The sequence below is a fragment of the Mustela erminea genome, chromosome 1 (genome assembly GCF_009829155.1).
Source record: "Mustela erminea isolate mMusErm1 chromosome 1, mMusErm1.Pri, whole genome shotgun sequence".
NCBI lineage: Eukaryota > Metazoa > Chordata > Mammalia > Carnivora > Mustelidae > Mustela > Mustela erminea.
Genome location: NC_045614.1, coordinates 80,049,115 through 80,075,651, shown reverse-complemented (window position 1 = coordinate 80,075,651; position 26,537 = coordinate 80,049,115). Strand labels below are relative to the sequence as shown.

Genomic DNA, 26,537 nt, shown 5'->3' with positions numbered 1-26,537 from the left:
TAAATGGGGATCCAAACAGAACTGTCCTCACCGGAATTTTATACAGGTGGCAGACAAGCAGAGCAGATGGAGAAGAAGCACCACCAAAAAGAAATAAGTGACTAATTGAGCTGTTTCTGTGGCCTCCCTGATGTCTCAAGAAATATAGGTGTCCACTTTGAGTGAGTAAGATTCAGTTTATAAAGTCATGGGCCATGACAACATAGGTTTTCCCATGGCATTTTCATGATGAACCAAGCCATTGTCTCATGTTCACGCCAAGACGAAGAGTGCTTGTTACTCTAGAAACTGCCAGAGAGTTTTCCTTAGTTGTTTTCCTTTTAATACTAGAATCTTAAGGAAGGACTTTAATGTAATAATTATATTTTCTTTCCTTTTAGTAAAGGAGAGCTGAATGAATGCCAAATGGATTAGCAACTCTAATCCACCCCAAAACATCATGCCCTAGCCTGTACTCACCTGGCCTCTTATTCTCCATTCCTTACCAAGCACACAGTGCAGCGCAAGGAATTTATGTGACTTAATGATGCATAGCTAATAATACTGATCACAGTAATAATGATAGCTGCTACTTAGAGAGCCCTTAGGAGAGGTACTATATTAAATGTATGCTTAAATACATTATCTTTTTTAATTCCATCAACAATTACAGAAGTTTGCTCAAGGAAAGGCTAGGATTCTAGCCGAAATTTGTGGTTTTAACCACAGCACTTATAGTTAGGGCCTTGGGTCCAAATAGACCCAAGGTTGTTTCTTTTTGCTTTCAAGGTATAACAACAAAAGAAGTATACCATATTAGGAACTTTGGGTACTTAAGACCAAGATCTCTATAAGTGGTAGAGACATAGGTGGAACCTATGAATGAATGAATGAACGAACAAACAAACGAGTGAACATGGGCACCAGCTGTAAATGAATCAAATTTAGTTTGTGACTTTCTTAGATCATGAGGACACTAATAGTTTCATGTTGGTATTTCATTAATAACCCAGGACTGATGTGGTTTTGATGCCAGCTCATAAAATCTGAAGATACAATCTTGGTTACAAATTCTAAAACTAAATCTCAATTATATCTCAAACAAATTTGCAGACACACACACACACACACTTGTCTCATATGCTCTTTCAAAAAAAAAAGCTTATTTTTTTCTTTTTCTAAATATCCTTTTCAATTTCTCAAACCTCCCAAATAACAAAGGGGAAGGTAGTTCAAACACAAATCATCCCAAAGAGAACATGTATAGTTTTGACTGCACTCAAATCAGAGCTCATGTCACTATTTTATTATTTTTAGGCAATCTTGTTTTCAACTGGAACAGTCTACACACTCAACTTCTTGGGTCAAATGGTAGTTCCAAGGAGTTTTTGATGTGTTTTCAAAAAAGTTAAAGTGCCAGCACTTTTTCGACAGGATAAATAAATCATGGTTTATGTTCCAGTTAGAACAGTATGCAAAAGTCTCTCATGGCTCATACATAGAAGTCTTTACAAACTTTCATTAATGTATGTTGGTGAGTAATAGCCAGATTTCCAAATACACAATTTAAAGATTTATGATGAGTCAAAATCCTTCAAAAAGACCTTATTTTCTCTCTATGCTAAATTGAAAAAGTATGGAAAGTCACATGAATGTAGACATTTAAAAACACAAATGAATTTACAGAGCAACATTTTGGGGAGCCCTAAGACAATAAAGCGATCAGCACAAAGACATCTGTCGGTTGAGGCAACCTGAGGTAAAGACCAGTTAAATCTAATGCAATCAGGAACTTAGGCCAGTTTAACACATTTTTTATGAGGTGACAACCTCCTAACACCATAATCTTGCCTTTCAGGAAGATGACACAGGATTTAATGAGTAAAACAAAACAACTTGAAACCTCTCTTTTGAGCATGAATTGTCTATTTGGGTTAAAGGTAGTCTTTGAGATCCCATTAGCTGCTGGCACAATTGGGAAAAGAAATGTGCGTACACACACACACACACACACTTCAAAGCAAGTAGCTACAGAACGATAGCAATGTCTGTTTCTACTCAGATGCAAAAACAGAGTTAAAGCCAAAACTAACAACCCTTCTGCTAATTAGAGAAATAAAAATGTCTTCTCCCCAAGTGTCCAACCCAACATGCAACTGAAATTAACTGCTTTCCTTTGGGACTCATTTATTTACATTCAAAAGAAGATTGGGGGATAAAGAAGCCTTGCAAACACAACAGTTGGGGAAAACACATGGACACCATACATTGGAGTAAATGGAGCTGAGCACACAGCGACGACAGAAACTTTCTTTGCTTGTTGAAACACTGGATATTACGGTCTAATAGAAATCGGGTTACCTTTACATTTCTTCTCTTCCGTTTGGAAGGTCTGGGCACTTGCGATGCTCTGATCGTTCACATCGTCATGGTCCAGATGGAATATCGAGCTAGTCCAAGTGGCCTGGATGAGATGTGGTGACGACTGTTCATTTTTCAATGCACTGCGCCGCTCCGCATGGCTCTTCCTATGGAGGCAGGCTTCAGACATTCCTACTAGCTTCCAGTCGTGTTCTCGGTCTGGACAGTGCTTTGGTTTGTCCCAGGCTGGAAGGCCATTTTCTGGAGGGTTGAAAAACACGATATGACGAGCTGTTGGCATTGTCAAGATTTTGTTGAGTTGCAGTTTTGGAAGGCAAGTTGTTTCTCAATTCTTTGGGGCTGACAGTGTTCACATGCACCTCCACTTGACGGCAGTGATAAGATGCAGAATTTGTCAGCCTTGGGCATTTAGCCACCACAGTTGGATTGCCTGTCGGAGTAATCAACACATTCCCCCTTATTTTTAGTGCCTAGAAAGACATTAGTTCCTCCATAGAAAGGCTGTACTTTCGCCAGCCGGGCTTCCACAGCAATGGCCCAAGAGCAAGTTTACATCAATTTATGTGACTGCTCAGACGAGCGTTTGAGGTCTTGAGGGTCAGGGCTGGCCAAGAACACTTTTTAGATCCTTAGGACATAAAACATCCAGGATTCAGCCTTGTTTGACTTGGGTTTTATCACAGGCTGACCTGAGGGGCACCCTGTTGCTTAAGTGGGACATGCTCACGTGGTTCCTCAGGGAGTGACAACTCAGTCCTCCCTACAACCTTCTACGCCTAATGGCCTGATACAAGGAGACTGGATCTTCAGATAGAAATTTGTAAATGGTTTCAGTGTAGCTCCAAATTGGTAATGATATCCAATGAAGGAAAGCAGACAGTGTTTTAGTTGGGGGAAGGGCAAATTTTAATAGCTCTAATGATAGAATGATAAGTCTTGAATCTCACTAGTTGAGGTATAGGGAGTGAATTATTCATGTATATTGTGGCTTTTTTTTTCTATTTAATTTATAGAGACTTGAAGATCTACCCTCTAGAAAACAAGAAGAAATGGAATAATATAATCTAATGCAATAGTATAATGTAAACTTTCTTACCCTAACCTTCCCTTGTGGCAAATTTTACTTCCCTGAATATTTTTACTGTACATGACTATAAGGTAGAGAGCAAAAATGAGCAGGCTAATGTATATATTTGTATATGTATATACATTAAAAAACATAGTCCATCTGGTCATCCATATTTCTAGAAATTCTTAGGCTACTGTCTGTCAAAATGAGAAATATAAAATATAACTAGAGTTCTACTATAAAGTGATCATATACAGTGATTGAAAAGACTATAATTTATGTGTGAATTTTCCTTTCTGCTGAAATTACCAAAGAAGCAAAGATATCCATAGTAGAGAGATGAGTCCATCTTGATCTGTGCATAGTATTGGAAATTTCAAGCTGTCTTTCCAACATTTAACATGACTTTTAAATTATTTAATGCAAGGGCTCAGAGGCCTTTAGGTTTTCGTCAACTCCCTCTGTAAATGACTAATTGTCTTTAGTTGTTGTTGGTTAGGATGATTTCTCTGAAAGTGTAATCTACTCTCAGTCACTTTGGAGGCTGCACTTGCCCTGTGAGTCTTCAGGTTAGTGTGTGGAAATTCGAATATGCATACACTCCCTTTCTACTCCACGAGGAGACTATGAACAATGACTACAAAGTAATAATCAATCCATGATTTCTTTGTCGCCGTAAATGGAAATGCTGTAGCTTGAAATAACATGGCCAGGAGGCAATAAATCCATGCAAAAAAAAAAAAATTCTATAATGTGACAGCTCTGGGATATAACATTTGATCTTATTCAGAGAAGAGCCCTGAATATTCACCCTATGCAAATGGCTCTGCTAGGGACTGTGTTGAGGTCATGAGTTCTTTCTCTTCAGAGATTATTTGGCATTATTCAATGCATGGTGAATCAAAAACCCTGGACTCAGCAATAGACAGCTACTGGTGCAATTACAGACACCTATTCTCCCTCTCCATTATAAGAAAGCAACAGATTAAAACCCTGGGATATTGTGTTGCATTTCAAATTAAACATATCTCTGTAGAATCCATTCAAGTTTATTACCCATGAGGGTCTGAGCTAAACCATGAGCCAAATATAAAGCTACTGAATGAAAGAGTTAATTCTGGGCCTAAAGAGATACACTTTATTTCTACAGACATGCAAAGCCTTCGGACCCTGCACGTTTCTATGATGTTTTCTTTATTTTCAGGTAGTCTTTTTAAATTCTCGGTAAACTGTATTCTGTAAAGCTCCATGTTAAGTAACGTTAAAGTTATCACACTATTTTGTAAAGCCCCCAACATTTTATTTTTCTGCAGAAATTCTTAAAATTTGATATTAACTTCCTTGATGGAACAGAAATTAAGAAATATTGCCAAAGTCAGCAGTCACTTCTCCCCAGCCAAAGGAGCTCTAGTGGCCATGCTTGGGTGAGAGATGCTGAAGGGACTCCACCCAAGGGGACATTCCTCCTTAAAGCACAGCCTATTAAAGCTTGCTTAGCATGTCCCCAGAGCCAGCAAGAGCAGGTATTTTTTCTAAGCAAAGGAGGTTATGTTTGGGGTGAGGCAAGAGATAGGACTGACTTCTATTTACCTAAAAAGAGAAGTTGAGACGGTTTTGGGGAAAGGGCTTCATTCATGGGAGGCATTTAAGGCTCATAATTACTGTCTGTAATTCCATTCATGATAATGATATTTGGCTGCTTAACTGGCAGGTTTATTGGTTGGGGCAGTGCTGGGAAACCAGTGGACTGAGAAGACTTGACTGGGTCATGGGAAAGCTCAAGAGGATTTTATTTAAGGAGGATTCTTGATTCTTATCCTTCCAAGATGAGGAAGACACATACAGTTCCTATTCCATTCCCAGGAGGGATAAGATACCCACTATACAGAGCTCCTTAAATTCTGCCTACTGAGGATTCTTTTGTTGGTGAGAACTGTAAGTTACCTCCACATGTGTTTACTTGGCAGTACTGGTTTTTAAGGGTATCCTGCTATTATTCTGTCTAATGCTTGTGTCTCTTGGTTCTCCCCAAACCTAAACGAATGAAGTGTTTCTTTGTAGAGAGATTGAAGTATTAAAGATTAAGTCAGTGATTCCCAAACTTTGGTGAATGACAGTTACCTAAGGCACTACTAGAGAACACAGAAGACAAGGCCTATTGAAGTGGGATGGGCCTGGGGCATTTGTACATTTACTAAGTTCTCCAGATGATTCTGACCCCCAAGAGAGTTTGAGATCCAGAGGGTTAAGAAAATTGAAGGTAGGAAAACAAAGTACTGGCAGGTTTCAGATTACGGCACAGTGTCCTTCTTAGGCTCTAATGTTTTACACAGTCTTGAAGTAAATCCACTTTATAATTAAACAATTAATCAAAGTTTTGGGAATAACTGTGTGAAGATTTCAAAGTCAGATATTATGAAAAGGTACTCAACATCAAAATCATCAGGGAAATGCAAATCAAAACTGCAATGAGATATCCCCTCACACTTGTCAGAAAGGTTAGAATAAAAAACACAAGAAACAACAAGTGTTGGTGAGGATGTGGAGAAAAAGAACCCTCATGCATGGTTGGTGGAAATGCAGACTGGTACAGTCACTGTGGAAAAGTGTATGGAGGTTCCTCAACAAACTAAAAATAGAATTGCCATATGATCTAGCAATTCCACTACTGAGTACTTACCTAAACAAAACGCAAACACTTATTAGAGAAGATATAAGTACAATATATTACTTATAATAGCCAAGATACGGAAGCCGCCTAAGGGTTCATTAATAGATGAATGAATAAAGAAGTAGTGTGTACACGCACGCGCGCGCACGCGCGTGTGCACACACACACACACACACACACACACCCCAGAGGAATATTACACAGCCACAAAAAGGATTGAGAGCTTGCCATTTACAACAACACAGATGGACCTAGAGGATATTATGCTAAATGAAATAAATCAGAGAATGCAAACTGATGGTTGTCAGAGGAGAGAAGGGTGTAGGGTGGTGAAGGAGAGTGGGAGGCTTCCAGTTATGGAATGAATGAGCCATGGGGATAAAAGGTACAGCACAGGGAATATAGTCATTTGTATTATAATAACATTGTGTAGTGACAGATGGGAGCTACACTTGTGGTGAACAGAGCAGAAAATGTAGATTTGTCAAATCACTATGTTGGACACGTGAAATTGATGTAACATTGTGTGTCAACTCTATTTCAATAAAAATGTCAGATATTAATTGGATGTTCTCTTATAGATTGGGGGTATGGATGTAAATAATGTTCACCTAAAAATTCTGTAGTCTGGGCATTACCTGGGACACAGTGTGCACAGTAGCAGAAATACATTTTTTTTAAAAGGAGGAGTCTACAAATGATCATACCTTGTTATTCACATGAAGTATGAATCCTTTGCTCTTTAATGGATCCCAGCTAATACCTGGCTTTTAATACTTTGTAATTCTAGGCATGAAGACAATTAGCCAATTTGTCAGTTATAATGCAAATTAATAACAAAATTAAAGGAAATAACTAGATAGGGACATGTGAACTGCTACTAAAATACTTGTTTGTCAAGAGAGTTTGGAATTGAACGATTGGATTTGTCTTGTATAATTCTTTTGGCTTTGCATGACACAACCCCGATCAAAAAAGTTACTTTCCAAAAAGAAAGAAACCTAAATCTCATTAACATAACTACATACAACCTATTTCTGGAAATTTCACTAAATATGATAGAAAAGAAATCTGTCCATCAAAAAAAGGAGAATTATATGAAAATATTCAAGTATCTCAGGACACAAAAGCGAGCTGATACCTCAGAGACATGCTAAGGCAAAGGAAATAGGCTTATGACAAAGTGGTCAGAGAGGGTCAGCGGAGCGGGCTGCGATTTCATAGCACTCATTATAAGAGTGTCTAATTTGCATTAAAGGCCATTAATATGAGGCATTGAGACCCCAAACCACACTCTACATTAGGGGAATGTGTATACAATATACTTTGTAGAATTATCAGTGGATAGCTCAAGCTATTAGCATGATGTCTCTAATTTCCATTCTAATTTTTTACTGGGACCCGTAAGTTTTAGCTTTGCCAAATTCTCAGACTATGTGCTTAGCAACTGATTTTTATTGTGGAGTGGCGTGAAAGGTGAGACTAATGCTTGGCTGAGCATTTACTAAGGCCCAAGTACTGAACTAGACAGTTTGATTCATCTTCATGAACATCCAGGAAGTCCAGAGTGAGACCCTGCTTGATTTACAAGGAACCTGAAAGTCAGAGAAAGCATGCTCTCTCATACCTTTTGCACTGTTAACAGATGCATTATCATTATTTTTTTAAAAGATTTTATTTATTTATTTGACAGAGAGATCACAAGTAGGCAGAGAGGCAGGCAGAGGGAGAGGAAGGGAAGCAGGCTCCCCACTGAGCAGAGAGCCCAATGTGGGGCTCGATCCCAGGACCCTGGGATCATGACCTGAGCTGAATGCAGAGGCTTTAAACCACTGAGCCACCCAGGCGTCCCGCATTATCATTATTTGCCTTAGTTTGATAAGTAGCCATTAGCCTATTAATAGTATCATTTTGTCAGTTCTTTAAAGTTCTTTATCAATCTGTTTATTGTCCCATTCAATTTTCTCAGTTACTCATTTATATTCGCAACTGGTCTGCCTGCTTTTGCTCTGAGCCATCTACAACCCATTCTTCACAGAGCAGCCAGAGTGAGCTCTGAAAGTACATTTCAGAACATGTCTCTGGTGCTTACCATCTTCTGATGACTTCCCATCAATATTGGAATGAGGTCCTAAGGCCTTACTGTAGCCTGAAATGCTCCGAGGGGTTTATCCCTAGTCCATTCCACCGAGCCTCTATCCGGTGGCTCAGCCCCTTGCTTTCTCTCCTCTGCCCTTGTTACTCTTTCTCCCAATAATCCGGTAACTTTACAGAGAGAAATCTACTTCTTAGGCACAGACACGATGCCTATTTTCTTATCCAAAAGCCACTGGTGAGCTGTAAGGAGAACTCAAAACTATGAAACCAATTCAATGTAGATTTTCTACTACTACTATATCTTCTCAAAACTGCAGGAGAAAAATGAAAAGTTTAGCTTTTTAGAGGCAGGATAGGATAAGAATCTGGGCTCTTCTAGTCAACGTTCAAATTCTGGCTTTGGCATTTATCAGCTGTGTGACTTTGGGCAAATCGCTCTACCTCTTTGGATCTCCCTCCAGAATATCTCTAATATTTATCTCCATCTCCTTTGTAAGGAAAGAACTCAGCACGTTTTCCTTGTATTATGTCAATGGTATCCACACTTTTCTCCCCCCCTCTATTGGACTCTGATCAACTTCTCCATCTCTCAGTTCCCACAGCTCGAAGCATATAACAGGGTCTGAATAAATAATACTTGGAAACAGTCGAACATAATATAGACAGGTCAAAATACTCCGGAAGCTAAACAGAGTGCACATGGACTTTGAGCTATCCAGGAATTTCTATGCATCGAGCAATAAAGCAGTCAGTAGGCCAAAACTGGTTTGCATCACCGTTCTGCAACAAAGGGAGCTTGGCCATAACTAGATGCTGCAGCATGGCCTGAGCTGTGTTCTATGCCCAGAGAAGACAGAAAGAGCAGCTAGATGACTCTGCTCCTCCCAGTCCTCAGACAGCATAAACCCACCATTTTTTACTCTGGCCTTTTTCTCCCATGAAACCCATCTTCTAAATGACAGGTGTGGTGAGAGCTTCACACGGGACACCAGAGTATGACTTGTGGGTATCTCAATGCCACCATTTGAGACCCTCTGACATAGCAATATCCTCTCGTCATCTGGGATGGGTGAGCCAGTCACCAGAGGGCAAGCTGCTGGCTTGCTTGTTGGTACCCTGGGATCCTCCAGGATGGCTTTGCCTGGCCTGGAAATCTCCAAGAGTGGCCCAGGCTGCAGTGTCTCCCTTGCCAGTGGTGTTCTGAAGGCCTTCGGGGCAGCACTTGCTTAGTGGAAGCCATGAGACTTATGAATTTGGAATATTTGGGGGAGATTTCTCCCAAATCAGAGAAAAGTCAAATTGTTGACTATTTTTGAAGGAAATTCACTATTACTATTTTCAAGGATGGTGAGGGAAGGGTTACATGACTACTGAGTCTCATGAGTAAACTAGAGTGAAAATCCCTCACAGCGTTGGTGTTAAGAGTACAAGCGCTGACATATACACAAGGTCTACCACTAAGCAGAAATACCGTGAGTTCTCAAAGTGTTGCCTTCCTGTTTTACACCAAGTACTACAGAGAGTAGTACTTCACAAATCCACAATTCTCAGTGCGTGCGAAGGAACCTGGAGGATCCATCCTCATACTCCCTCCTTCTCTCAACCTACACGAACAGTAGGAACCACCCTCTCCCTACCTCTGGCTCAGCCTGGGATCTAGCTGCACAGCTGCCTTTAGTCTAATCAGTGGTGAGTTCTTCTTCCTCTGAAAAATATTTATTATTTGTTCCAATAATGTGTAATCACATGTTGCTTCTGAGATCTTATTGATGTATGTTGCATTCCCAATATGAAGACCCGGATGGTCCTTGACACTGACCAAAGCTTCTACGTTGGTATTCTCTACATCGTAAACCTGCAAAACGGAGTAGAATGTTCTGGTCATTGTGGGACACAGCGGGTGTGGATCACAGCTGGGGAGCAGCCTTCCAGGCTACTGGCTTCTACAGGAATTATGACTAAGGAGGATGAGAAGGAAAGGAAACTATATTTATTATTAGGCACAAGGTACTTTATGTGCACAAAAATAGTAATAATAATAATGACAGCTAAACTTTCCAAGCACTTACTATGTGCCAGCCTAGGCAGACAAGGCACCATAAATAAAAATTACTATTAACTGAGGACCTACTATGTGCCAAGTAGAATCCTAAGTGATTTTCATACATTATCTAACTTGCATTCCAGTACCAAGAGATGGGTATCTTTCCTGTCATTTTAAGCATGGAGGGAAGTTATCGGATTCCTGTTTCTATTTAGAAGATGTTATAGAACATGTAATTATACATTCAACTGTTTAGATCAATGAGCTCGTTGGTAGTTGGGACCATGGCTTGTTTGCATTGCTTGTTTGCCCCAGGGGGTGGCACAAGCCCGGGCACATGAGTGAATGTACATTCTCTTACGTCGAACTGAATTAAACTCAGCCACTCTCCACTTCCCCCTCCTGCCCCTCCACAGCCTGGTGGGAAATAGGAAATAGTGAAAGAATTCTTTTCCCCTTTGTGCTTGCTCTGTCTTCTTCCTGCTCAGCTAAGTGCCATTTCTCAGGATCTTCTCTTTGTCCCCAGGCTGTTTCCCCAAAACTTCTCTCCTTACTTCTATCCTTTCCCAGTGCCATGCATCTAAGGATATTTCAAGATCTGGACCAGAGGTCTCTAAGGAAACTAGACTGTGGGGTTTGAGAAGACAATGGTAGCCTTTTATTTGTATTTTATTTGAAAATTTAAACAGAAATTAAGCTTTACTAGCATTGCATTTATGAGTGTGTAGAATGAATGAATGGATGGACAGAGTACTGAGAGCCATGATATGTGCTCAAATCTTCCAATCAAGGTGTACTCATGTGCTGCTTTACTCCTGAAACTTTATAAATGAGGATCTATTGAGGCCTGCTCAGCCTTTGGTTACATGAAATGCATCCTCAGGAATATCTTCTTGTAAGCAAAGTCTGGCAAAATTAACCTCTTTGTTCAGATAGGCTGCCTTCCATTGCTATATGGTTTTCTCTTTCGTTTACAGAGCACCTGCCTATTGATTTTCCCTTTTGTTGAGACTGGACTTCTCTGCCCCTGTGCGCAGGTGAACTGAAGTTTGCTATCACAGAGGGTTTCTCTTGTTTCATTGGCAGGGATTCTCAGTCCATTAAGTGAGTGAGATCTGGGAGCTGCTAAGAGAGAAGCAAATCTTTTTCTTATCTGGAGCTCCCGCGTCTCCAGTTTTCCTGTATATTTCATTAGGCAATCATTATCCAAATGAAAAACAATCATCATAGCTATAGAAACCTCAAATAGTTATTCTGAAACTAGAAACTACAATGATAACCTCTTGATAAGTGAAAACCATGTGGGAGGTTGGGGTACCAGGTGGTGGGTATTATAGAGGGCACGGATTGCATGGAGCACTGGGTGTGGTGAAAAATAATGAATACTGTTTTTCTTAAAGTAAATAAATTGAAAAAATTAAAAAAAAAACCAAAAAAAAAAAATTAAAGCATGCCATTTGCATACCAAGAACAATTTTTTTTAAAAGTTTATGTTTAGAACCTTTAAATGGGGTGCACGTTAATCCATTTTAAAACTTAGCTAAAAGAAAATTAAACACAACAACAAAACGTGTGTTTCAAGATCACAGTGGAGGGGCACCTGGGTGGCTCAGTGGGTTAAAGCCTCTGCCTTTGGCTCAGATCGTGATCCCAGGGTTCTGGGATTGAGCCCCGCATCGGGCTCTCTGCTCAGCGGGGAGCCTGCTTCCTCCACTCTCTCTGCCTGCCTCTCTGCCTACTTGTGACCTCTGTCTGTCAAATTAAAAAAAAAAAAATCACAGTGGAATCACCACATGGAGTGGTCATGTGTGAACACACGTCAGTGGCCAGGTTCATGAGCAACATCTTACAAATATTTAACCACATAGGAACAAGCCGCCTGCTGGAACACTGGCCAGAGGCCCCAGAGACCTGGAAGGTACTTTCCAGAGGACACAGTGGAATCCTCCCCTAGGAACGGTCATTTGGTTTTCCATAATTCATACTGGATTTAATCAGAAAACCCTCAGGTCGGATGACATAAACTTTGAGGTAATTACTCTAAAGGCCACAGAGATTCCATTTAGGATATTAGACAAACTACAGCTGTAGCAAAACATTCATATTAAAGGACCACAAATGCACATAAAAGGGAGCAGATGTTTACTGCCAGGATTAGATTTCTCCTGGACGAAAGTTCAGATTATCATGTTTATTCTTGTTGCCAGTCTGAATCCACATTAAAAAAAAAAAAAAAAAAAAAAAAAAAGATAGTCTGTAAGACTGTCCCCATGTTATGTTTCCAAGCTTGAAATACCTCTTCCCAGGGTAGGAAATACATGTGAGTCTTTTCTCACTTTGCAGCCTGGCGCTGGAGCACAATTTGTGGATGAAGAACAAATTGAGGTTCACAATTCCTCAAATAAAAGATAAAACGTGCCTCTTGGTTAATCAGATAGATTTATTTTATAGACACACTGAAAATACTTGGCAGCAAGGCACACCTAGTCTTTCAATAAATTAAACTCCAGGGCTAACAAAATGGACCAAAAGAGATGCTGGTATTAAATAAAGTAGAATAACACAGAGGGTGAGGGATGGACCTTTCTCTGAGTTTTCACAGAATCTCACTATCATTGTCCATATTTTTCTGTGAAAATAAGCAGGATCAAGATCAGTGTAGCTATTTCTTTCACTTAGGGGGAAGCATTTCAATCTGGAGAAGTTTGATTTTTCCCTTTGTTGAGGAATAGCCGCCCTGCCACAATACGCACACCTTCCTTACACTTGGTTAGGACAGCAGGCAAGATATTTTACACAGTGACGACTGCTTGAAAGCAGGTGCTTTGGGGGGATGTTTTCAGGCCCCTTGAACACTATTAAATACATAAAAAATTTATTTCATTAAATAGGACCCAGTGGTACAGCCCAACGCCACGCGGGGTATGTCATATTCCCTGGAGGCTCTGGCTGAGCGCCTGTCCCTCCCGGGTCCTGTCCGAGGGGCAGAAATGAAAGGGAGAAATGAATTTTTTTCTACCTGCCTGTCTGGTGGAAGAAAATTGAGCAGTGCAGATGGGTCAAATTGCTTGGTGCAATCTCTTCTACAGTGTTTTCACAGTGCAGGAAAATCAAGAGAAGTAGGTGGGATTTCTATGTCATTTTAACACCTTTTCGGGGTTTTTTCCTTAAACTTCTCGATTGCTTAAAATACCTCCGGTAAGGCTAGGGCTAGAGGGGATGTGTGGGGCAATGAATTCCTGCAGGCCTGCCCTTTTCCAGCCTGTCTGTCCCCAATGAGGGCCACTTGTGCCCCCGTGGTCCCTCAGTCCTCAGATGGCTCATGAGTATCTCTAACTGTGGTCTGGGGACCTGCCGTATCTGTGTCCCCTGGGAGCTCACTAAAATCTAACCAAGTTGAAATAAAAAAAGCTATTAATGAAGTGCAATCAAAAATGGAGGCTCTCACTGCTAGGATAAATGAGGCAGAAGAAAGAATTAGTGATATAGAAGACCAAATGACAGAGAATAAAGAAGCTGAGCAAAAGAGGGACAAACAGCTACTGGACCACGAGGGGAGAATTCGAGAGATAAGTGACACCATAAGACGAAACAACATTAGAATAATTGGGATTCCAGAAGAAGAAGAAAGAGAGAGGGGAGCAGAAGGTATACTGGAGAGAATTATTGGGGAGAATTTCCCCAATATGGCAAAGGGAACGAGCATCAAAATTCAGGAGGTTCAGAGAACGCCCCTCGTTAGAAGGGATGAATCAGAATCTGAGTATTAATGAGATCTTCAGGTGATTCCCAAGCACACGGATGTTTGAGATTCTCTCTTCCAGGGGCAGAGTCTCCATGGAAAGTAGATAGAATTTGTTACATGTGGGGTTACTCAATTGAAACTTTGGTGCAATTTAATATTTACTATGTAGAAGTTTTTCTATTCAGCAATCAGAGGGGAAAATAGTGTTTGATGGTTGCAGGTTAGGGAAATTAAAGGAAGTGCCTTTAATGTCTTTACTTCCTAAATGGTTAGTTGGTAAATGTGGTATGCCAGATTGAAAAATCCAAACACTAAGATTCCTGTTTAGAATTTCACCTTTCTTCAGGTTTTCTTTTCTAGAAACATCCAACAAAATAATCAAAGTAAAAGCTAACATATATGCCAGGCACCTGTTCTGAGCATTTTACATTTAGCTCTATGAGACAGAAATATTATCCTGATTTTTCAGATGAGTAAACTAGGGCACAGAGAGGTTAAACAACTTGCCCAAGGTCACACAGTAGTAAATAATAAAGTCAGGATCCGTACCCAAGAAGGTCTACCTGACTTTGCCATATTTCTACCTGTTTATGGCAAAGTCAACACCACGTGACTTAGATGATCACTGCAGGCTGAAGAACTAAATCCTGTTGGTGAAAATATGTAGTTAGAGGCTTCAAATAAAGAGACAAAAGCTCAAAGAGGTCACTTTCTTGCTCAAAGTCACCCAGCTGGGCAAAAAGGTGGGGTGGGTCTTTGGATTCTTTGTCCCACTGTCTTTTAACTGAAAACACATGTTTTTAAGTATACAACAATGATTTATTGCTCAATCTCAATGCTGGTTCAAATTCTGACATTTTCACTCTATACCTCAAACATTAAGAGCTGTTCTTCTAATTAAAAAATTTTTTTTTCAGTAAATTTACCAAACAAGAGACAGCTGTGCATGAGTGATTCTGTCTCCCCCACTGACTGCTGCTGCTGACTCTTCAAAAGTTTGTGTTTATAGTGGTATGGGCCCTGCCTCCAAGTGGCCCAAGAACTTAGAAAGAAGGCAAAAACCAACCAACCAACCAAACAAACAAACCATTGAAATGACCAAGGTAAGGAAGAATTGCTTTGCTTCCTAAGCTGCCCATCCAGAAGATTAAAAGATCACCAAATAATTTAGAACGGACAAAAGGATCATTTCATTTTGAGTTTATATTATCGAGAGCCAACCCTGAGAGAGGGTCTGCTATGTGCCAGGTAAGGTACAGGCTATGTTTCATTCATTCATTACAATGATGCAGTGAGGGAGATGCTGTTCTTAGCCCCACTTCATAGATGAGGAATCTTTGGTTGAGAGAACTAAAGAGGTTGCCCAAAGTACAGGTAGTAAATGGGCAGTTGTTCTCACACCCTTTATGCTACATGCCACAGATGAAGCAGTTGTAGGCCAATGAATAAAGCATTTGTGCAGAGTCACAAAGCTAGCTTAAAGGGCAGTGCTGTGCCCAGAATCTTCCTCAGGATGCGCCAAGCTGCCTTGATGACAAATGGGAAATCCTTTTTTTTTTTTTTTTTTTTCTTTTTAAAAGATTTTATTTATTTATTTGACAGAGAGAAATTACAAGTACACTGAGAGGCAGGCAGAGAGAGAGAGAGAAGGAAGCAGGCTCCCTGCTGAGCAGAGAGCCCGACGCGGGACTCGATCCCAGGACCCCGAGATCATGACCCGAGCCGAAGGCAGCGGCTTAACCCACTGAGCCACCCAGGCGCCCACAAATGGGAAATCCTATTGGAATCATTCATCTTTTAGCATGAATATTACTTTGAGAGAGGCTCATCTATTTCCTCAGGAAACATGGCTTCAGCAAACAAAATCTCTTCTCACAAAGAATGGAGGCAAAGGCATATTGCTTTTGAAACGTAGGAAGGACATTACGTTCAAATGAACAGGCTTATCTGATTTCAGCAATGGAACAAGAGTGTCTGAGAACACCAACGCTTGGGAACTTGAAAGTCATGATCACTGGGGGAAAAAAAAAGCCACAGCTTGAGATACAAACACTTTTCGGCTTTATGAAAGTCTGGCTTATGACCAAATAATAACCAAAAGAAGAAGCAATATTGTGCTGTTAGCAATTACCCTGTTGTCTGGGACATGTCTGCAGATGACAGCTTCTTGCAGAGGGAACTGTGCTCCCAATGTGGGGCTGTCTCTGCAACCCGAACATGGCCCGTTCTCTTGTGCGTTCTCATTGGAACACTCATTTAGGACAACGTGGCACAGTAAGTGGAAGGTGTCATAAAATGATTCCAGCTTGCTCCCTCAGGCAACATGGGCAGTTCACTTCTTGGGGCTGCCTTGTCTACCACCGTCTCCCTTCTAGAAATACGTTTGCCTGGAAGAGGAACACCGTGGGGACGAGGCAGGAACTCGCCAAAGAGAGGAAGATGCTCCGGAAGAAAAACCCCATGCCTTGCACATTACCTCCGTCTGAGGGTTTTATTAGGTGGATCGATATAGTGTCTCAGAAAGAGAGACAGAGTCTGAAGTGACCACCAAGGCTTCAAGAGCTGCCCTGAGGCTGGAAGTCCTCACCTGGGCTTTTTGCTTCCCTGAGGACAGTGAACAAGATCTGGAGACATTTTCGGCAGCCAAACTTAGGAGAGGGTGTGCGCACTGCCAGCATCTAGTGGATATCGGCTAGGGATGTTGCTAAAATTTGTACACTCACAGGATAGCCCTCTACCATCAGAATTCTTCCCCCTCGTGTCAGCAGTGCCGGAGGCAGAGACGCTGTCTGCAAAACTCTGGAGTGAGTGAGTTTCCTTCATGGCCTCTGCCTCCAAGTGCTCCTCCTCTGACCCTGCTAGTCAGTGTCACTGACTCCAGGAGGAAAAGTCTGATTAAATCAGCACACCCTGAGGTATGAATGGCCGATAGGGTCAGCAGTGGCAGGAACACCTGTGTGTTAAGTGACGCTAATTACACCTAAACTCACCTCCAATCTGTGATGGTTTAGGGAAGGTGCCATGATAACACAGACAAGTATTTTTTCCTGGATGGGGGAAGATGGTGAAATCTACGAAGCATTGCTCACCTTCTAAAGTCAAAAGATACATAAGCAAACCGGTGATGTGATCCCATTGGAATATAATCATGAATACTTTTTTTTATTACAAGCAATTAATTGCATTTATTATGGGTCAACATTGCTTTCCAGCAAGGGAAGAAACACTGTCAGAAGCCTGCTGTGCCCCAAACAAACCTTACTTTCTCTTCAGTGCTAATAGGGACCTGTGGGTTTTGATATGATCGGGCCCATTTGTTAGGTATTTGGAATGTCCCCGTCACGGTAAGTGCCAGGCTGTCTTCTCTCGGGACTGCTGTGGATCTATATTTGGATGGCAGGCTGCATAGGCTTTTATTTAAAGCAAGTGAAGCAGACACAGCATGAGCAAGATACTTAGCAGCAGGGAGGAGCTTCCGAGTCATTTCTTCTCACATTAAGGCTCAGAAATGGAAGGTTTTACTCTTCTTTATGCTAGTGCATGATGGTCCCAAACCACAGGGATCCAACCTTGGCCATCTCACACTTGGGGGACTTCCTGAATCCCATTCCCTTGTCCTCCTGATGCCCAGCTACAGACGTGTATGGGAGGAACATGTATGTGGCAATACACCATGCCGAGCTCCAGACAAATCAACTGGCTCAACTGCTCTTCGTCCAGCAGGGCTCTGAGTAGTACTGTTCAGAGAATAGTTGGGGCTAAGAGGGGTCTTAAAGCTCGCCCCAGTCCAAAAAACCTTTGACAGTGACAAATAATACCAAGGCTCTCTGCTGCCCGTGGGCTCCAAACACAAAGAATACCAGCAGGCCCCAGGAGAGCTGAGACAGTCTGGGGTGAAAGTGGGTAAAGGTGGGTGACCCTCATCCAGATGAAGCAACCTCCTTGTTTCCAGAACTGGCTGACTGCCTCTTCCATAACTCTAAGGCTCAGGCTGGCTCGTGTGGAGATCAAAAGACTTCTTTCCACCTATATGTGGCAAATTCTTGGAAAAATCTTGTGAAGGGCGGGGGCTTGACAGGGTCATCTTGGAAACAGAGAATGTGAAGCAGGTCTCTATTTGTTAAACTTGCTATGGACTGTTAGTCTGAAAGGAGAGGAAACCTACCATGGCCGCAGCTGCCCCTGACTAAAAACAATTAAGCCCAACACAGGTCTGGTCAATATTTCCCGAGTTCTTCCGAGAGAAGAACTAGAACATAAGAACTAGGCACAAGAGAATCTTTAGGAAATCTTTGTCTAGAAAGGAGGGAACAAGACAGTAGGATGTATTATGGAGGCAGGCCAGCAGCAAAAGGATTCTAGAATATTTAGTAATGGGTTTTCAGTGTTGCCTTATTCCATAGACATCTGAAAGGGGTATTTTAAATGAATGGGCAGTTCTCAAGGATCATTCCTGGAAAGTGGGACAGGAGGACCCATTTCTGACTCACACCAAGGATTCTTTACTTCTTGGGCCGTGGAATGGGTTGTTCAAGAGAGCTGGATGGCATTTCATAATGGGATGGACCAGATCCATTCTCTAATGTTTTTGAAACAAGGTAACAAGACAGCTGCATTTCCTTTGAGACTTCCCGGCTGCAGTGGCACATTTGGCCTGGAGATATTAATGTAGTGGTCATGATGATGATGGTATCTGTCATTGATTACTTGAGGCTCACAATGCTCCAGTCACATGACTCACAACACATGGTTTCTTTTTGACCCTTAGACTAATATCAAGATGAGTAACGATCCTCTCCATTTCACAGATGAAGAAACTGAGTATTAAGAAAGGGAAAGCAACTTGCCATAGGTCCAGTCCAGCCAAACTGGACCCTAGGTGACTTTGACCAAGGGCCCTGCCCTTGGCCGTCCTGTTGCATTTTAATGGGTCAGCAATACAGATGTGGTTTGGGCAAGATGGTATATACTTTCCCGGTTTACAGACATGTTGTCCTCATTATTTGCCTGCTCCGCCCACCCTATTCTGCACTTAAAAGAGAAAAGATAAAAGCAAATAAAGAGAAATAAAACAGAGCTTCATGGAAAGGATGAAGCAAGAGAGTAAAAAAGAATAAGCAGGCTTTCAAGCAAAACGAGCATAAATCTCCTCTGTCCTATCTGGAAATCACAGGAAGCAATAAACAAGAGCTGAGAGACAAGGAGTCAAGGAGGGCCACAGGTAAGGGTTCGTCCGGGTGGGGTCTCCGGCAAGAGTCTCAGAGAGAAGAGCAAGCCCTCGGCAGCAGCTCCACACAGACACTGTGATCTTCTTGTGGGGGGCCTTGCACACTCTTCCTGACCTGTCAGCCCGCAGAACAGGCCGCTACTCCCTCACTGTCCGGTGCCCTCAGGGGCCCGCTCACTCCCCCGAAGGCCCTCTTTCTGTGCCCTCTTTCCTTCACAGTGTAAAGGCCACCAGCCTGGAAGAGGGCCCTCTGCTCTGATGTTTCTCTGTGTGAGGAGACGTGGGGGAACAGGTATCTGTTTGCAGGGTGTATCATTATTTGTTAAGCCCTCGCATATGAAACATGCTTCACAGACTTCTCTCTGTGTCCATTCACTTCCCAACGACAGGAACAAGTGAAACATTTTCCACTTGACCTTTCCATCTCTCAGATGCATCATTATTCATTAATGTAGTCTATCTGGAATTTCTAGGGAGACGCCTGTCCTCCTAGCTTAGATGCATGAGGTCAAAAGCAAACAAACAACAATGGTAGTAAATTCGCAGTGTGCAGGGGAGGTTGGTGAGGAGAAGCCGGAGCACTCCCATTTACTGACAGCCTGCTGGTGACCATGACTGTACACAAGCTCTTGATCTGGACTCTGAGCCTGCCCTCCTTCATCTCTGCTGTTTCCTGATGGTATGCCCTGAGACTTTTCGCCTACGGGGTTTCAATAGCTGTTCACTGACTGATTTAATTAGATTCTAGCCACAACTCCAAGGATGGTTTCTGCCCTCTTTTTTACAATAAGGCAATTTTACCTGTGAGAGCTTAAGCAACATGCTCAAATTCACAAGATTTAATAAGGGTCAAACTGAGGATTTGAACCCAAGGATACATGACTTCGGAATCTATGTTCTTTTCACCATATCATGAGAACTCCAGAAGCAACTAGACATGGTGGTCAAAACAGATCATCCTAGCCCTGTCTAGAGATGCTGATAGGACCTGGAGGAGCTTCAGAGGACTGTACCAAACATTTTTAAACAAAAAGATGACTTCAGTATGAAGCTGAGGTCCCTCCTGAACTCACTGACTTCCGTATATGCTCCCGCATTGGTATTGCCCTTTGTGACACAGCCTCACCATCAACCTCTGTGTGCTGTCTGCTTCCGGGGCACACAGCTAGACTACATTCCCCAGCCTCCCTTGCAGTTCCACGTGGTTGTGGGACTGAGTTCTACCCAATGGAATGAATAAGAACCTTGGGCACTACTTCCAGGTCTGGCCCATAAAACAAGTCCCTACATCCTTTCATTTTCTTTTCTCCCTTGTCTTGTTGAATGGAGAAAATTATGAAGTCCTAGAGGTGAATGGGAATATAAGACGGAAGGCATGTGGGTCCCCCGATGACCATGGGGAAGGTTACCCAGCAATGAAGAGGACGTGGCAGTGGACTTTCACATGCATCAGATAGAAAGTTCTGTTGTATGAAGTCGCTGAGATGTTGGGGTTCTCCTTGTTGCAGCAGAGAACATCATTTACTAATGTCCTTTGTGATTCTGGATAGTTTTTATATCTATTTTATTATTAGAACTTTTACAAATGCAGCCAGAGCCCGTGGAAGCTCAGGGAGTGAGAGGCGTGAAGAATCATTTATGAGAAGATCCAAGACATCTGTGCAAAGCAGTACTGCACAGCCAAAGCACGTTCGTCGGAGTTCATGGGCTTCGTTTTTCCACCTGTAACTTCAGGGTGTTGGAACAGATGGTCTGTAAGATTCCTTCTAGTTTTAAACCTCTGCAAGTCTTCTTGGTTGTTAAAAAAGAGGACTGATGTGCTCAGAAATGGTGATCTCTTGACTGTGAGCAAAGGTAAAGACTATTCTTTAGTTATGTTTGTAAGCCTCAGATCCAATATCTTAGATGCTCTGGTGTTAAATTTAATTAGAATTTTCTGTTGAAATAAACTCAAAGACTTTGTTAATGTTCTGATTTATGCCAGTGATTTCTTGATCTCCTTTGGAGCGCAGTATCAAATGATTGAAGTTCTCATGAATATTTTCATTATGCATTACTGAGTATGGTAGGCTATTTTATATTCATTTACATAGACTTAATCTTTGAAGAATGATTTTATAATAATACTGAAAGACTTTTTTGATTAAAGTTAGTGCCTGCAGTAATTGGTATTCTGATGGCTTCATTTATAGTTCTATTTAGCTAAATAATATAGGGATATAACTCTTAGTTTGAGTTGAGAAAATTGGAGTATAGAATATTCAGAATTTTCTCATTCAAATGGGTCTTAACTTGAGGTCCATAAAAGTATCATTGGGGGGAGAAACTATGAGCAATTTAAAAATTTTGGAAAAGCCCAAGGGAAACGATAAAATGATATGAAACAGTCTGTGCCACTTTCATGAAAAATCTAATGCCTTGTGGTTTTTGAAAAATATATAGCAATTTTTCTTTATATTCATGTAATGTGGGCTCACTGTTCATTTGATACTGCTCAAAAATATTATGTTATGTATGTTTTGATTATTAAAGATAGAAAATGAATCCTATTATTTAATAAATGCTGTTTGGCAGGTAAAATGTTTGGAAACCCAGGATTCAAGGGAGGTACATGAGGGTCTTGGCAGAAAAATGGGATCCATAATTTGACACTCTAAAAGTGGCATGAAATCTAATGATGGGAGACCCATGTTTTTTTCTTTCTTTTTATTGGCAGCAGCAGGGGTACCTGAATCCCCCTCTTGCCTTCTGCTGCCATTTCCTGTTTCAAATCACATTAGGTCCTATGTCCTGGGGAATGTGAAGCATCCAGGAAGATACTGTGTTAATACAGCCCCTTGGCTTTGACTGCATAGGAGTTTATGCCTATTAAAAAAAAATGAAGTAATAATAATACCAACAAGATGCTTATTTATCAAGGATTGCAGAAAGGAAGAGAGCGTATTAAAAATTAGCTACTTCCTTTTGAGTGAATTGTTTGCTTCAAATGTTATGCTTACATTGCTCCTTCATTTAAAAAAAATCTTCCATAAAGTAATAAGGACTAATAAAGGCATTTCTTGTCTCTCAAGTTTTAGGAAAAGAAAGGCCGTGAGTCCTATAGAAAATTCTTCCAGGAAATCCTGAATAGGATGTTGAATTTGAATGAGACACTAAAGAGAAAACAAGAATTATAGAAATGAGCTAAACAAAGTGATAAAAATGTAAGCCAACCTGCAAAACAAACTTGAAAGAAACTATAAACATTCATTTACATCCTTTTTTTTTTACCCCATTGTAATTCAGTTAATTGAGTCATTTTTCACAATTAAGTTAACGTTAGTGATGACTATGATGTACCTGGAACTCCCTCAGAATGTCTAGGTTGTGTTCCAATGTGCCAAACCCTATGTTAAATAGTTTTTTATAAATCTTATATCTTTACCACAATTGTTTGAGAAGAGTTCAGTATTTTCAGCATCAGGATTTTTTTTAAAAGTTCCCCCAAAAAAGTTAAAAAAAATTTTTTTAAAAGCTCATCCAAACTGAGAACCTGTGGATACGGCTCACCAGAGAGTTACATTCTTTTGAGGGTCAAAATGGAAGTCATTTAATTTATTTAAACAACAACCCTCCTAAGGAAAAAAAAAAGCACAAAACTCCTCCCATAACCAAACACACCTCACAACTTCAAAATGACCTACTAAAGAAGAATGTCCAATAAAGTTCCATTTCTTTGATAAAAAATGCCACGCTAGAAGTGCCATTCCTGAAGGTCTTTTTGATCATTTGAACTGGAGAGGTTGTGGTCCTGATGGGCTTTTTAGATAAATGAAAATGCTGGAGTCCACCAGCCAAATGCCCAGTTGCAGGAACTGTGGGTCTGTCATCCATGGGTGGAAGTAACAATGAACACCCAGGTAGTCCCTGGAAGTAAAGCATCTTTAATCATAATTTGGTTTGTCATCGTTGGCCAGGTTAGGCCTAGATTAACCAGTGATATTTTAAGATATCTTTTGCAGGCATTCAGATGAAATGTCAGAATGAATGTTAGAAAATGAATATTTCCCAAAACACATCCAATATGGGAATACACCCTCTAGGTCAGTGTTTTTTAAATTCTGTGTGTATCAAAATCACCTGGAGAGCTAATAGGAAACCCAGAAGCTCAGGAACTTGTCATTAGGTAACTAATAGAATAGAGCTTATTTGGTCTTTTTTAAACCCAAAATCTTCATCAGTGATACTGATACCTCACTACCATATTTGAGGACATGTGCACTTTTCTCAACACTAGATACACATTAGAATCACTTAAAGAGTGAAATAGATAAATAAATAAATAAATAAGGGAGGAAGGAAGGGAGGAAAGGAAGGGAGGAAAGGAAGGAAGGAAGGAAGGTAGGAAGGAAACCATTCCACTTGCCAGAGGCTCTACCCTAGACCAACCCAGCTGGAATTTCTCAGAATGGAGCACAGACACTGATATTTTTAAATAGATCCTAGGAGACTGTAATGAGCAGCCTGGGCTGAGAATCTCTGCGTTCACATCATGGCTTTCAGAATGGGTTGTGCTATGGAATCACTTAAACAGTTTTATAAGAACACCGAGTCTTGCAATTATACCCAGAGATTCTGATTTAACTGGTCTGGGGTGGCCCGGGTATCAGTATGTTAAAAAGCTCCCAGGATGATTCTAATATTTAGGCCAGTTTGAGCAGGACAAGGCTAGCTCCTCCACCAAAGAGGGGTTCCTACTTTAAAAAGTTGAGCAAAGACTGTTCAGTTTATCTCCCTTGGCTATGAGCATGATGAAGACTAACAAAGAAATGAGACATATCATGATTTAAATTCATTTAGCCCACAGTTTCCCAAGTTTTGAGTCCAAAGACTCAACAGTCTGCTCTGCTGCCCTTAGGCAGGTCACCTCACCACACTGGCCTTTGCCTGCTGCTGGGTATAAGGAGAGGACTGAAGGGGATGGCTCCCATCTCAGCAACAGCACCACAACGGGAGTTATCTGCACTTGACAGGTTTGGGAAGCTGGACTTCCACACTAGTTCCCTAGCCAGGGACTTGTCATCTGGGGGTGGTACAGGTGGTGATGGCATAGAAAGATAACTCTTGACACTTTGCAAACAAGATAACATCACATATTCATTAGGACTAAATTTTTCGTGGGAAAAAAGTTATTTTTGATTCTTTTGAAGGATCTTGCCCTTGCCTACGTGCCACTGTTATGGATCTTCATTGGCATCTTGGGGAACAAAGAAGGAGATACTCCCAACATAGCAGAACCCTGTTATGTTATGTTTATGATTTGTGGCTATTAGCAGGAGCCAGATAGAGATATGCCTAGGCAATTCTTAGTTAGAGTAGGCTTGAAAGAGGTAGAGATGAGTTTATCAGAATTATGATGGCATGATGGGGGTGGTTGATAAAGGTACTGACAATGGGGCTGAGGTGAAGAGCAGGTTCAGTGGGGCTGGGATAAGGGGACACCCCTAGGAAAAGCCAAACACTGTAAAGTGTAGCTTCTTGAAAGAATACAGGAGTTGTTGTTAAAGAATTTTTTTTTTCTTTGCTCTTGTACTTCCATCTTTCATTCTCTATAAAGGCTTATCTTTTTGACCTTTCAACTTCCTGATCACCTGGCTGCAGTTCAAATTTGGAAGGTGAAGTTATTCTTGAAGCAACTATATTGGAGGCCCAAAAGTTTTGAGAAAAGATTTTCATTAATCTGGCTGAATTTGGTGAGAGTTAATTACTCTACTCTCTTTCAGAAAGTTCCATACTTATCAGCAGAAAGTTTGTCTTCCAGGAAAAGTTCAAGAAGTAAAAGAAGTGAGGGATGGGAAGACAAGCCATCAGAGTACTAGAGAGCCATTTTCTCTTTAGGTAAACTATATGTCAAGGTCCTTTACCTTTGTATGGTGCAAAGGGTCACCATTTTTTCTGTTTTCTGAGGAAAAAAAAAAAGAAGCATTTGCTTCTGTGTCAAAGAAAAGGGTTATGTCTTATTTACACAGAAATCCTGTCTCACTCTCTTTTGTTTTGTAGTTTTCTCAATTTCTCCCTTGTTATGGTGAAAACTGGAAAAAATGTCTTTAACTATGGTTCTGGGCTCCTCTCTTCATCAGACTGGATGCCATGGAGTGACTTTCTTCTACCAATTTGTGTGTGATGGGGGTAAGGGGGTGTAAAATTATAAGCATTTATGGTTTTCTCTTTTCTTGCTTTCTAAGGTGAGTTCCTTAGGAAGGAAGATCTATTTATTTTGCTGAGTGGGGTATTAAAAGGGATGCAAATGGGAGAGGGGAGAGAAGAGGCCCACAGCCTTCAAAGGAAAAGAGCAGGTGGAGTTACAGGGTGGAGAGAAGAGAGGAAAGAGGGAAGAGAATCCTTACTGGCATGGGGAAGGGAAGTAGTGTGTGCAGAGCCACCACACCAGGATTTTTACCTTAAAGTAGAGAGAGAGAAGAGGACAAGAGGCTTCAGGAGTTATCATGAGGTGTGATCTGGGGGAGAGATGTCTGAGGAGGAATTTAGAGATTTTCTATATGATATGGATATAATAGCCTCCCTTCTGCCCTCAAGGCATTTTGTGAAAGACTGATATTTCCTTTCTAGCCTACTTTCAGTGAGATTTTTGTTTTTTATAGAAGTGATACCATGTTGAGGAAGGAGCAAAATGTTCCCCATTGCTTCATGTGGGTAAATGCTCAAGAAATAAAATCAAAATCCCTTTTTGTAATTGGCTCCACCAACAGTAGAGCTAGCTATTTGGGCAAGTTGGTATTTTTCCTTCTCCAAAGCTATTTGTGGCAACATTTGTAATATGCATAGCTGGCTCTATGGAATCCAAGGCCATGTTTTATTTTTGGCCACAACCAGGGAAACAGGAACTTGGAAGAAAGTGAAATAAGCTTCTAGATGCTCTTTCAGAAGAATTATGTCAGGAGTGTATAAATCAATATAAAGTCTTCCAGCTCTTCTATCAACATGGTAAAGGAAGCAGAGTGCCACATCAGGCTTCTGTGGTTGTGTTCTTTGTATGGGAACCAGTACAAAGACCTGGGGTTTGGCACTCCTGACTTTGGGAGAAGGGACAGAAGGACCTCCAGCACTGTCAGTCTTTCCCTTCCTGCCCTCAAGGGCTAGGGATAGGGCTAGGGTACTCTGGGTGCATGGTTGGTGCATAAAGGATAAATATGAGAGGGTGTTTACTGAGAAAATTTTCAACTTTCACCAGTCATCTCAGTGTCTCATTAAAAAGAGCTACATGTTGTACTGGGTCACAAATCAGGTCTCAACCAGTACCAAAAGATTGGAATTATTCCCTGC

General features: G+C 41.2%; 1 protein-coding gene across 10 annotated transcripts in view; it reads right to left on the bottom strand.

Annotated features, from left to right (window-relative positions):
- The window catches only part of THRB (thyroid hormone receptor beta), a 381,519-nt gene that overhangs the window by 69,885 nt on the left and 285,097 nt on the right, over nucleotides 1–26,537 (bottom strand). For 9 of the 10 annotated variants that reach the window (XM_032328904.1, XM_032328760.1, XM_032328524.1 and 6 more), the window contains one exon: nucleotides 2,341–2,601. The exons of the other annotated variant lie outside the window; for it this stretch is intronic. In XM_032328904.1, the coding sequence (XP_032184795.1) occupies nucleotides 2,341–2,601 (261 nt within the window). The remainder of the gene's footprint in view (nucleotides 1–2,340; nucleotides 2,602–26,537) is intronic. 10 annotated transcript variants of the gene reach the window in all.